The sequence below is a fragment of the Microtus pennsylvanicus genome, chromosome 2 (assembly GCF_037038515.1).
Source record: "Microtus pennsylvanicus isolate mMicPen1 chromosome 2, mMicPen1.hap1, whole genome shotgun sequence".
NCBI classification, from domain to species: Eukaryota; Metazoa; Chordata; class Mammalia; order Rodentia; family Cricetidae; genus Microtus; species Microtus pennsylvanicus.
The window spans coordinates 66,908,993-66,923,425 of record NC_134580.1 but is presented as its reverse complement, the minus strand read 5'-3'; the positions used below and the strand labels follow the sequence as shown (position 1 = coordinate 66,923,425).

The following is a 14,433-nucleotide window of genomic DNA, read 5'->3' as shown; positions in this document are numbered from 1 at the left end:
ATCGCTTCTCGGCCTTTTGGCTAAGATCAAGTGTAGTATCTGTTCTTATCAGCTTACTCTTTCTTTAAAGTTCCTTTTCCTTCCATGTCCCTATTTCCATGTCAAATTAACTCTCTCTCTCTCTCTCTCTCTCTCTCTCTCTCTCTCGCTCGCTCGCTCTCGCTCTCGCTCTTGCTCTCACACTCTTTCTTTTGCCCCTCTCCATTGTTTCTCCCCTAAAGTGCTGTTGAGATTTAAAATTTGTCCTCCCTGGAGTAATTTTCTTCTACACATTAAAAAATTATTTTTAGGCTACAAAAAGCAGGAATAAAGAGGTAAATAAGATTGAAAGAAAAATCTAGACCTAGATCATGAAGAATGCACATAGAAAGACTATAAAATTTGAAAAGTTGGTATATAATTGGGAATAGAAAAATGAGGAAGCTTACTATAAACTAGGCATAAATATTTAAATTATGAACTTATCTCAGTTAAATCTGTCTGTATTTTCACTATGCTTATTATTTCAAATCATTTCCTCAACTTAAGGATACCTACCCAAATTTGGATGCTTCTAATTTAAACATAACTATAACTATTAAATAGTTTGTAAGATATAAATAATTCTGTATTCTTTTCAAAAATATAATTAGGTAAAAGTCACTTCAACATCTTTAAAGTCTTTCTGATCAGATCACGGATCAAAATCAAATTAATACAAACATTCCAACTTTATATTTTATACCAGAGCTGAAAGCAAGAAAATAAATTCAACTTTTTATATTTTAAGTACCATTTTGTTCTAAAATTAAAATGACATTTTATCACAACATCTGTTTGCAACATTGAGGCTTTTGGTCACATGTTAAAATTTACTTCTGATCAGGTTTTCATAACACTCTTCCAACCTGAAAAGCATGAAAATCTTGACCAAATTTACTTCTGTTTTACAGAACAATCACATAATGTTTGGTAGAAGGTGACTTGTTCACACTCAAACTATTTTTAAAAGTCAGTGAGGAGAAAATTACAAATCTTTCCTTTTTACTTACAAGTATCTTTAATATCTCATTAGATCATAGGGTGTATTGTATCATTCATTCAATCAATTATTGGTGAATAAAGAATGATTCATTATATTGCTACACAAACTTAGTAGAAAATATTACAAGGTTGTTTGGCTTCTCAAGGCCATTTAAAATGTGGGTCTAGCTCATAGGCAGTCGGTTACTTAGCCTTTGCCAATACTTCAGTTGCTCTTTGTCAGCTGTCCTCCTGTGCGTTCAATTTCTTTTCCTGACTGCTCTCTACTTTGCTCATCTTCCTCAAGCCCTTTAGGATGTGACTCTTATCCACAGTAATTCCAAGCACAAACTAGCATCTGGGAATTAGCCACCCAAGCATTGTTAAGTTTATTTTCAGCCATGCATTTTACCTGAATGATAACAACATTCCACTAAGCTATCTCCCTATCCTCATTCATATGAATTTTTTAAATATTTATTTATTTATCATGTATACAGCATTCCTTCCATGTATGTCTGCAAGCCAGAAAAGGGCACCAGACCCCATTACAGATGGTTGTGAGCCACCATATGGTTGCTAGGAATTGAACTCAGGACCTTTGGAGGAACAGTCAGTGCTGTTAACCTCTGAGCCATCTCTCCAGCCCTCATTCATATGAATTTTAATGTTGATTGCTTTTATTTATATAAAGAGTATAAATTGAATTTTGGTGATACCAAAGTAGGAACATTGCCAGAAGGTTAAAATTCAACCTTGGCAGCTACATGTCAGGCCTGTGGCACTCATGATGACAACATCACTATGTCAAGGAGCAGAGGTAGCATTACTCGTCCATCTCTGATGCCTTTTGTAATGTGATCTCTTCTCTACTATGTCTCAGTTATTTTATAATATCTAAAGATGCTATCCAAACTGCCAAAGAGAAAAGCAATCAATAGCACTACCCAGCTGTAAAGCCTATGAACCACAAGAATGACCAGCCTGGCAAGATAACCCCAATAGTGCAAATGGAAAATAACCAATGGCTACCTAATTGAACTGAATACAAAGGACATCCTGATTGGCACTGTAAACTTAGGCAGTTATCCACAGCTCTAGACAGCATAGAATCTAGAGAATAAACTAGTACTGCCATTCTGCTATAGGCAATGAAAGGATTCTGAGAAAGAATGGATAAATATTCACCAGGGATGACATCCTGATAGAGTATCCAATCCCATGTTGTTAGCCATGAACACAAGTGCATATTTGCAAATCTAAGAGGGCTCAGATAATTATATGTCTGTATGTGTACACACAGCAACACTAAAAGAAACAGTCATGAATTTGGGACAGATGGGAGAAGGACATGTGAGGAGCTACTAAGAAAAGAGGGAAAGGTGTAAATGATATAAACGCTGTACATATGCTTGCAATCCTCAGAAAGCAAATTATGATGTTTAGAAGAAAAGGGAGGAATATGGAAGGGGAATAGAAATTAAATGACTTTGAATAACTTCCTCAGGCAGAAAAAGTCAGCAGTATTCCGTGGCTTGTTCCTGCTATTCCACACAACATACATGGCCTCTACTGCACATTTTAGACTCACCTGGGTCCTCTGGAATTTTTAACTTCCACTCAATACCTGGAAAGTTCCAAAAATTGTAAAAGAGTGTGTGGAAGGTAAAAATATAGAAAATTACATGATCCAATGAGCCTATATAAATATTACATATATTATAGCCAGAAATTGCAGCTTATGAGAGTACTTTCAAATCTAAATAAGATTTACCTTGCTTTAAAAGTCTTAAAGAAGGATTTCTTCTTCTATATGAATAAATATTTGTTTAAAACAAATGCTAATCCTTAAGAATTATGGCTTCTGATTAATATAATCATTTCACTATAAATATATGTGTTTGTATTTGGAAGAAATTGCCGTTTCCTTATAAGTAGCAGACAAAATATATACAAATGTACATAAACATAGAAGCATATTCAAAGGATGTTTTCTTCAGAGGCTGGCCGATAATGAATTTCCATGCTCAGTTAAGACTGTTTACAATGCAGTTATTCAGGAGATTTGTCTATAGCCCATTAGCTGTCTGAATATTCTCCTTATTGCCATCTTCATTTCTTGATTTCTCAGTGTGTAGATCACAGGGTTCAAAAAGGGAGTGACAACTGCATCAAGCAGGGCCAGAAACTTATCCAGGTGTGCAGAGGAAGAAGGCCATGTATATAAAAATATGGCAGGACCAAAGAATAAGACCACCACAGTCACGTGAGCTGAAAGCGTAGACAGGGCGTTGGCAGAACCACCTGAAGAGTGTTTCAGAACAGTAAATATAATGAAAATATAGGATATGATCAGAATGATGAAGGAACACACAGACATGAATCCACTATTGACTGAGACCAGTAATTCCAGTCTGTATGTGTCCATGCTAGCAAGTTTGATGAATTGAGGAAGGTCACAGTAGAAACTGTCCAATATATTAGGACCACAGAGAGGTAAATTTACTATGAAAGCCAGTTGTATCACAGAGTGCATAGGGCCAACTACCAAGGCAGTAATCAAAAAGGAGATGCACATCTTGGGGCTCATCAAGGTCAGATAGTGGAGAGGCTTACATATGGCCACATATCTGTCAAAGGCCATGCCTATGAGCAGCACCAACTCCACACCACCGATGGCATGAATGAAGAAGATCTGAGTGACACAGCCTCTAAAGGAGATGACTTTCTGTTTTTTAAATAAGTCATAAATCATCTTGGGAGAAGTGGCAGAAGAAATACCTACATCAGTGAAAGAAAGTATGGACAAAAGAAAGTACATAGGGGAATGTAAGTGATGGTCAGAGGCCACAGAGAAAATAATAAGGCAATTTCCCATCATGCTTGCCATATACAACACTGAGGAGAACACAAAGAGCAGCAGTTGGACATCCCAGGAGTTGGTGAGTCCCAGGAACACAAACTCTGATGAGGCAGAGCAATTCACTCTTTCCATTGGCTTTGTTGTCAGAACTACCTAACGGGGAATAGGGAGAAGCTGTAAATTAGGATTATTATATTAATAGATAGACTAGAAGGAAAAATCTAAAATGTGTGAAATTTGCACTTAATTTAATGATCAAGCTAAAGACCAACAGATATCTTAACAAGTACTGAACATGACTTATTAACAAAGAAGTGTGAATTATTTTAACCACACTAAAACATCACTTCACACTTCTTGAAAATAGTATTATCAAAAAAGCCTGAATACAAGTTTAATGAATACTTTCCTCCTCCAGTATTATGCATAGCCCCTTCCAGCTCTATGAAAGCTACTAGTAAGGTTGAAGTTTCCATGTGAATAATGGGTTGATTTTCCCAAGTTGAAACAAGGCTAAGAAGTAGTGATTAGAAATGTCACGTTTGAGCAGAATTACTCTGTCAAACTGACATAGTATTATACGGACTCGTAATGACTTATTGTTGTACTTATAGATTAATGTATCTCTCAACCCTCTTCAGACAAGCTAAGTTTTACAGTAAATGACAATTAACAAAGAGATCCACAGCTGACCAAGATAAAGAGAATAAGAGATTAGAGAATTCTCAGACATAAAAGGGATATCTGAATTGTACCCCTCCTTCTAAGACTCAAGAATTATTGCAGAAGAGATAGCAGAACAGTTTTAAAATCTAGAAGCAGTGAGCAAGGAAACCATATTTTCCTGACATAGAAGGGCATTTGTACATAGGCACTCACTCACAAAGATTGTGACATCATGCACAAGACTTGCAAAAGATCAAGCCAAACAAAACCTCAACTTAGAAAAAAGAAGTGGTCATGAAGTCCAGTGACTGGCTGAGGAGCTATTGGCAATTGGGAGAAGGAAGGAAGAAAATAATAGACAAAAATAAAGCAGGAAAGAAATAGAAGTTGGCATCTAGCAGAACCTAGCAACATTACTTTTGGGTAGATGTATATAGAGGAAATTAAATAAACAACAAATAATTATCATTCAATTTTCATTGCAATATAATTTAAAGAAACTAGTATGTAAATTATCTCTTTGGAGGAATATTCCCCAACATTTACAAAGAGAATTCTGTGTTTTGTAGTAATGTTAATGAACTTAGAAGTAGTTATGCTAAGGAAAATAAGGAGAAAGGAAGAAAACTACTCAAGGTCTCACTGAACTGTGGAATCTGAAGTCACAGTCATGGGAGCATAGAACACAATGGTGGGCCATGCAATAAAGAAAAAGAATTATGGAGATAGAATAAGAATGTTTTGATCAAAAGTTACAGTGAGATGGGACCATTAGCTGGGGAGGATTAATTATGTATCATGATAACTATACTTAATAGCAGCTTGTTTCATGCAGAGAAAGAAAACTAAGAGTAAAACTTCAAATTACCTTACCCCCAATAAGCATGTGAGGTGATGCATATGTTAACTAGCCTGAATCGATTAGTTTTATAAATGCTGATTAAAATGTCACATAATATATATAATGTGCTAATTAAAGCTTCCTAAAATGGAAAGAGAAAAAACAGCATTCATGTAGACTTTCAAAGGTGACCACACAGATAAGTAAGTGGTTGTTATATTTGATTGTTCTATTCTGGGCAATGCTTCTGAATTTAGTATCACATTTCTTTCCAAAAGTAGTACAGCAATGCTCCTTTTAAAACAGAACATAAGCCACAGAACAGTATAAGTCAGTGAACTGTCATTTTCCAGTTTTTATTATGTTAGACACATAAATGGCAGATGTTTAGAAATGTATCCAGCAATTTGACACTATCAAATTCAAATATCTGGATTTGCATTCAAACAAAATGATGGCCCATAAACCACTAGGATTCGATGATAATCACTGACCTGGATTATTCAGTCCATAACTGCAAGTTCAAAGATCTGAAGAGCACCATGATGTCATAGAAAGTATTTTGTTCAACCTTTGAAATGAAGGTTTGCTTCAAAATAAATCACACTATATAGCAGATCAATTTGTATTCAGTGAAGCAAGGGGACAGATAAACAGAATGTGGTCATTGGGTCCAAATTACAAATATGACTGATTCTTCAGCCTCTGATTACCAGTCAAATACATTCACAGTAGTTGAATTTTCTCTTACGATTTAGGTTGAAACAACTAAAGCATAATAATGTATTCATTGTGGATATATTTCATACTAAATATTTTAAATAACATTGATATTTCTTTCAATTACCTTTGATAGCACACAGCACATTTGAAAAATTAATAAATAAAAAAGAAATGTTATCAGTATAAATAGGACACCAAAGCTAAAAATCAAATAAACATACTTCAAAATGTATTTCAGTCTTTTATCCAATGATATGTTATACTATTCAAATTGCTTTGCTGGTAAAAATATAAATATTCAATTATATATTTAATTTATTTATACTCATGGAATGCTATTTTATATTATAATAACAATAGTGCTTACTACTTATTTAATTCATGGAATAAAGTTCCCATAAACTAGACACCAACTCCGTAAAGAATGGACTGAGAATTCGCTCTTTTCAGAGAATCTCCAAGCACAGATTTACAACAGATATAAAATAGGAACAAAGAGACATTTACTGAAGAACAGAAGAAGATGCATTTGAATTATTAAATGCCAGATGAAAATATACATGAATGTAAAACTAAAGAAGCAAAGAAACTGGGTAGAGTTCAGAAGTGACAGAAAATATGAGATGAAAAATGAAAGAAACATTGGGGAAAAGAAAAGATGTGGAAAGGAAAAAAGATAAATAAGCTAAAATTTGAAAAGAGCTACATAGCTTAAAATGTATACAATGGTGAGAAAAAATAAAAGATATTGCATTTACTCTAAAAACAATTATAATTTATGGAACATAATTTGCAATGCTTTTGGTTCACAAATTTAGAAATACATAACTATACTATATACCCGAGTATTTCTCAATTTCGAAAGTTCTTGGATTTATTTCTGACTGAGTATTTGTCAGTTAAAACTTGATCTTTCTTTCACATTGCCAGTCCCAATTGGCTAATCAAGAAGGGGATTTTTTTTTTAAAAAATGAGTTTGAAGTTAGAATGATATGTAAGTATGAAACATATTCAAATATCTAAAAGTAAAAAAAAAACTGTTCAAGTTTGACATTAAACATCTATAACGACTAGACAAAGTCTAATTAAAAATAACAAGCAAGAGGAAAGTCTCTGAAATGGTTTCTAGATGCAGAAATCAGTGCACAGTAATCTAACCTTTTCCTTGGGTTCTGGGTTTGCTTTCCTTGATTGACACCAAGTTCATGGATCTTTCTAAACAAATCTCCAGACAATTAATCATTGTGAAAGGCAAATTTGATCATTATTTCCAAATAAAGGTAAATTATTTCCAAGTAAAGTTTTGTTAATGGTCATGTATACAATGACCCATCCTCTTTATTTTCTTTCTCTGTCTTCAAGCACTGCAAATGCATAATCTTCCTAGTTCAAACATTTGTGTTTTTAACTTCCAAGTGATCACAAACCTTCTTTAAATACAAGCAAAACCAGGGTTACTCCTTTTTAATGAAAAATACCTTTATTTTTTACATATTATAAACATAAATAATTGTATATCACTTAAACTATTTAGGTATATACATAAAGGAAAGGGTCTCAATGCTTAAAGAAACTCAGTCCTTTTAACAATACCGTCTTTATTACTCCAATTCCCTTTTAAATCCTCTACCATAACTAGAAAAATGCTGATCTATCAAAACTTCAATTTCTCCTTCTACTATTAACAATTAAACAATAAAATTTATATAGATAGTAATTATAAATAAAACAAGAAACATAATTCCAACTCTTGGCAGATTTATATATGGTTTTGAAATTGTCCATATCTCATTTCAAAGTGAAATTACATTAAGAAGTACTTTTTCAGTGTGGATTCTTTTTATTTCCATAACAAATTTTATTTCTGCCCAGATGTATAGAATGTTTTCCTTGAGCACACTTGACAAGTTCCTAAGAAATTTGATTATATTTCTTAAGAAAACCAGTTTGTATCAATCTTTTTTGAAAGTTAATAAATAAAAAAGCATATAAACTTTGTGATTTTTATTATATGTATCATTAAATGTTTGCTTATTTATCAAGTAGTAGAAGTTAAGATTCTTTATGTAATCATCAGAGAAGAGCATATTTAACTGTAACCTGTGATTAATCCAAAATATTATAAAGTTTCTAATGTTTTCTGGATCCCCCGATTAAGTGTCGCTCTCTATCTCAAAAAATTCTGTTATCCTTTACCAATATGACATTAACTATTTTTACAATGATTATAACATCATGCTCAGTTCCTTTTCTTGGAAGCTATATGCTCTGGTTTGGCTCCCTCATGAACTTTATGATATGACCATGATCAGAGGAATTCCAACAAAACCATTGTGTGTATAAACAAAAATCACTCTTCTCTCTTTAAAGTTTTCTATATAAATCCATTTTTACCTGCATGCAAAGGACATCATCTTTACAGACTCAGAAATCCTATGCTTGCCTTACATAGTGTCTAATAATATCCACCATAGGAAAATATGAAACTAGTTATGCATATCTCAAGAGGCCGAGGACCAAGAAATACTGCAAACATATGGTTTAGAAGGAGCTTGTGACTCAGGGACATTTTCTCTAGAGAACCATTTGTTTTGACCAGTGAAACTGAAACATTTTGAAATTCTTATTATAATACTAAGGAGAAAGAGAGAAAAATAAATGGAATTATTGCAGCATTTCTATGCTACTTAAATAAAATAATTGATTATTGTGACTAAATCTGAATATAAGTAAATATTAATTCATAAACTAATAGTAAACAATTAGGCAACTCAAAAATGTACACTAAATTTGAGAAGCAAAAAGTCTACTCATTAAATATTTATTTTAAGTAAAAGAACAATCTCTATAATTATGGTCGTAAATTTACTCACAAAGTTCAATACAGTGAATAACATGACTGAAGTTACTAAAACTTCTATCAATTTTTTTATATGGGAGCTGGAGAGATAAATGGTAAAGTTCTTTCAGATACTCTACATGAATATTCATGATCTTCTATAACAGCAGTTCCAGTAAATCTGACACCCTCTTATAACCTCCATGGGCACCAGATTCACACATGGTGCACATAGATGTGTGTGAGCAAAACACCTGTACACATAAAATAAATGTCTTTAATTAAAATTATAAAATGCTTATACTCCTTGAAGACACTAAAAGAAAGTACAAACTCTCCAAAGACAACCACAGAATGCTGCTGGCATGAAGTTGGCAGCACAACAGGACACAGCAAGCTGCAGTGTGTATGAATATATGCAAATCTAGACAAATAGGTATTTCAGTACATACTCATCATAATAAGATTTTAGAAAAATGGATCAAGACAGGAATCAAGAAAGAAAACACTTTGTAGGTCAGGGTGACCTCAAACTCACTGAGCTCTGCCTGATTCCCATGTGCTGGGATTAAAGGCATGTGCTACCACCACTTGGTTCTATTTGTTTTCTTTATGAAAGCATTTAGTGCTATAAATTTTCTCTTAATGCCATTTTTTTTTACTGTGTCCCATAATTTTAGGTATGTTATACATTCATTTTAATTGAATTCAAGGAAATCTTTAATTCCTCTGTTTTTCATTCCTTGAAACAGTAGTTATTCAGTAGAGAACTGTTCCATTTCCATGAACTTGCAGGCTTTTTCTTGTTTCTATAGTTGTTGAAACTAGTGAATTTTGTATTAGATTTCATTTGAAATAAACCATGTCCCCTGGTCAAACAATGCCTTGTTGAAGTACAAGACAGCTTGGATGAAGCATTTTATGAACTCACAAATGATGAAGCTACCAGATATGTAGGATCTCAACCACTCACACTTTAACCAGGGAAGTAGAAAAAGTATGAATGATACACAATAAAGGAATACTTACAGGAACTAGATTTATCAAATGGTCAACTCACAAAGCTGCCCAGGAAGGTTTTAACCTCAATCTAGACACAAAATTAGAGGTGCTATAATCCCACAAGGAAGAATGGATATGAGGTGGAGACCAAAGAGAGTTAATACTTTATCTCTCAATGCCTCCAATTTCAATGGTGTCGTTGATAGTTAGCCTGGTGACTAAAAGCATAATGACACACTTGAAACTAGCTTGATACATGGAGGAATTGAAGATATAGAAAGGGACTACAGTACTACCGCTGTTCTATAGTTTCTTAAGGAGTTAGCATTCTATGTGTGTCTATGAGGTGTCTAGGTTCCTAAAATGTATCAAATGATTTTAAAAAGTTATAACCTCATTTGCACCTCAAAAATATCACAAAACATTCTTGCTAACTCTATCACAGATATATACTAAGAAAACGTGAAATAGAAAGGAAGTAGGAAGGAAACTTGAATAAATTTGAATATCATAATCCTAACCTGACACTTTATATTCCTTACAATTCAGTGTGTATGCTTGCAGATTCTAAACTTTTTGAAAAACCAGACAATCAGAAGAGTGGCTGGAGTGTATCCAAGGTCCAGAAAAGGAAAAAAATTATACAGATCAATGTCAACTTGTAAATTCCACATGGAGTACTATCAGAAAATTCTTCATGTAAGAAAATTTATCTTAGAAAGAGAAACAGATACACACACACACACACACACACAGAGAGAGAGAGAGAGAGAGAGAGAGAGAGAGAGAGAGAGAGAGAGAGAAAGAGAGAGAGAGAGAGAGGTTTATATTTCCTTTATTAGTCTTAAAGCATCCTTCTGTCTTCTGGACAACTAAAAGCTTACTTCACTGAGAATTGAGCTCTGCCTTATAAACTTTGTTTTATGAATTTATAATTGTTTCTCTGTTGTTAGAACACATTGCAAATCTCTAGTAGCAGAAAAGAAAAATCACTCAAATATCAGTATATGTAAACAAATCTGTCTTGGAAAGTAATTTTTCACTAAATTTGGTCAAAATGAACTGTGTTCAATGAGAAAAGTTCACAGTACAATCATTTAAGAGATCTTCCCCTATATCATTAGCTGTCTCATCACCATCTTCATTTCCTGATTCCTCAACATGTAGATAACAGAATTCAGAAAAGGAGGAACAAATGCATCAAAAATGGCAAGATACTTATCTAGGTGTGATAAGCGGGGAGATCATGTATAAACAAATGTCAGGGGAGACAACGACGGGACCACAGCAAAGATGTAAGCAGAATGTGTAGACATGGCTTTGGAGCAACCATGTGAGGAATGTTTCTGAACAGTGACTATTACGAAAATGTAAGATATGGCCAGTATGAAGAAGGAGCCTACAGAGATGAATCCGCTGTTGGCTGATACCATTAATTCTATGGTTGGTATCTATGCAAGCAAGTCTAATGAACCAAGGAAGGTCACAGTAAATGCTGCCCAAAATATTTGGTCCATAGAAAGGCAAATTAACTACATAAACAAATAAACCAGGGAATGCATAAGATCAGCCACCCAGGCAGACACTAAGATGAAAATGCACATTTTGGCATTCATAATGGTCAAATAATGAAGAGGCTTACATATGGCTACATATCTATCATAAGCCATGCCTATAAGCAGCACCACCTCTACACAACCAATCCATGGATGAAGAAGATTTGAGTGATACAGCCTCTAAAGGAGATGACCTTGTGCTTTCTGAACAGGTCATAAATCATCTTGGGACAAGTGACACATGATGCACCTAAATCAATGAAGGAGAGATTGGCCAACAGAAAGTACATGGGAGAATGTAAGTGAGGATCAGAAGCCACTGTGGAAATGATGAGGGAGTTTCCCATCATGCTTGCCATATAAAACACTGAAGCAAACACAAACAGAAGTACTTGCTTCTTCCAGGAATTGGTGAATCCCATGGATATAAATTCTAACACCACAGAGTGATTTGTTCCTATCATTTATGCTCATTGCATCACTACCCGAAAGACAGAAGAAGAAACTGAAAATTGTTATAATTATATTAATAGTCCATAAAGTTAGAACTCGAGGTTGTGAAAATCTATCTTGGATTTAACATTTAAAGACAATCCAAAGATGAACAGATATATAAGCAAATGCTTACATGGCTGCTTACCAGGGGACTGAAAGTTGCAAACACTCTGAAATACCATTTCACGCTTGTTAAAAGAGCTTTTAATAAAGGCTCAAAAATAACAAGTTTTGGTTAGGTGTTTAGAAAGGAAACTTGCACAGAGTTATTGGGAACATAAATTAATGTACGTTTTCTTTTAAGAAAGCATATAACCATTTCTATAACAATATTAAAATAGGTCCTCAGTGTACAACCAGTGTAAAGCTCACAGTTTCCAGTTTGTAGAGCCCTGGATTCCATCTCCTTCAAAGAAAGAAAAGGAATATGGAAGAAAGAAAGTAAGGAAGAAGGGAGAGAGGGAGGAATGGAGAGAAGGAGGGAGGAAGGGAGGGAGGGAAGAAAGAAGGCCAAATAGTTGAAGAACAAACAGAATAATGGAGAAATAGAAGTGGAGACAGAGGGAAAAAAACAAGAGGAAACAGGAAAAATCAAATGGAAAAGAGGGGAGACAGAAAAGATAGAGACAGACACAGAGAACTAAGAAAGAGATTTATTAACCATTATCATCTTTGGAATTAATCACCAGAGAAAATGACCCTGTGTTGGCCCATGAATATTGAAATATTATTTATAGTAACAAATATAGAAACAACCGAACTGCTCCTTTACAGGTGACAGATGAGTGAACAATAAGCATATATACACAGATAACAGTCTCTCTCTCTCTCTCTCTCTCTCTCTCTCTCTCTCTCTCTCTCTCTCTCTCTCTCTCTCTCTCATACACACACAGACCCACACACAAACACACACATATATACATAAGTACACATACAGTGGATTATAGCACAGTCGTTAAAAAGTAGGGAATTTTGTGTCTCATAATAACATTAATGAGCCTGGAGATCTGCCTGGGGCGATGTCAAAGGAACAGCAGATGACAATTGACTTCAGGAGATTGGCCCACCAGAAACAAAACCCTGATGGGTGACTCTTGGATAGGGAAGACCCCGAGAGCATCAGCAACAGAAAATGTCTTGTTAGTGCTATGTCTTTTGCACGCTTATTACGGCCATTTTTCTCTTGTATCTGTCTTAGTATGAGTGGGTGTGGAGATATCCTCACTGCCCTTAATGAAGAACAATCATCTTTTGGAAATATCGCTTTCTACTGGACTTTTTTTTGCCTGTGATTATTATAAAGATGATGTCCTCCTAAGCTGTACTGTTAAACTGAAGCAATGATTTTATATGGTAATAGTTGAAATAGGATTTTGATGATGTTTTGTTTTTAATGAATATAGTAAGGGGTTATAATAGAGCCTAGTTTAGTGGAAAATCAACATAAGTGAAGGTAGGATGAACATTTCCCCGCCTCTGATAAAGCAAAGGCTGCAGAGAATTTAAAAAATTAAATTTTAAAAAAGAAAAGACAGACCTGTCACATAGCTAAACACTTGAGTTTCTATTGAGGAGGCATATATACTGTGGCTTAGGTTCATGATTAAGAAAAACTATTGAGTCCCAAGTAGTCCAGCTATCTTAAATTCTTTTAATCTTAAGGTTGGGAGATGTGTTCACAGGTTTTGGAGTTCATCATAGCTGAAACAAAGCTTTAAAAATAATGTAAGGTTAGATTAAGGTGTTTTTGTCAAATAGCTTTGAGGTGAAAAACTTTAGAAAACAATCTAAAGTTCAAAAGGACACATAGCTGAGTGATAGATTCATTAAGGGTAGGGAACAAAAACAAAGCATCCCACTTAGCATTAGCTGATGAGCCTTTCTTGCTAGGATGGACTGGTTGCCAAAGGCAATGATTAATTACTTGTGACCATTTCTACCCTCAGCTTCCTGATATAAAAAACTATAGATGAGTCAGTATGTACCCTGAGGATTTAAAATAGAACTGACTGATTCTTTTTCATAGATGAAAGTTTAAGTTTCTGATTCTTAAAAGATTACATTTCAAAATAAGTAATGAACTCGCTGATTCATTCTTTATAACCGTAATATGCATCCTGTGAGTAAAAGGACTAGCTGAGAAAAACACCGTGCTTGCTTATACTCTGTTAATATATAACAAGTTGCTTGGACAAAAATGTATGTGAGTACTTGGGACAACTTGTTTTTCACCTGTTATTCATAAAATGTTTAATCATGTGAGGGATATGGAAAAAATGTTGTTTATTTTACGTGTATTCATTGTAATCATTCACTTGAAAATTGTTATCTTTATATTCTTTGAAAGATGGGTTTCTGATCCTACTGCACGCACTGGCTTTGTGGGAGCCTAGGCAGTTTGGATGCTCAACTTACTAGACCTGGATGGAGGTGGGGGTTCCTTGG

General features: G+C 34.3%; 1 protein-coding gene and 1 pseudogene across 1 annotated transcript; one reads left to right on the top strand and one right to left on the bottom strand.

Moving 5' to 3' along the window:
• On the top strand, window positions 1-94 carry LOC142845344 (U2 spliceosomal RNA; annotated as a pseudogene).
• A 2,964-nt stretch (window positions 95-3,058) lies between these two features.
• Window positions 3,059-3,997, bottom strand: LOC142844854 (olfactory receptor 4F3/4F16/4F29-like). Its single transcript, XM_075963653.1, has one exon. The coding sequence runs from the start codon at window positions 3,995-3,997 to the stop codon at window positions 3,059-3,061; it is 939 nt and encodes a 312-aa protein (XP_075819768.1).
• Between the last annotated feature and the right edge of the window lie 10,436 nt (window positions 3,998-14,433).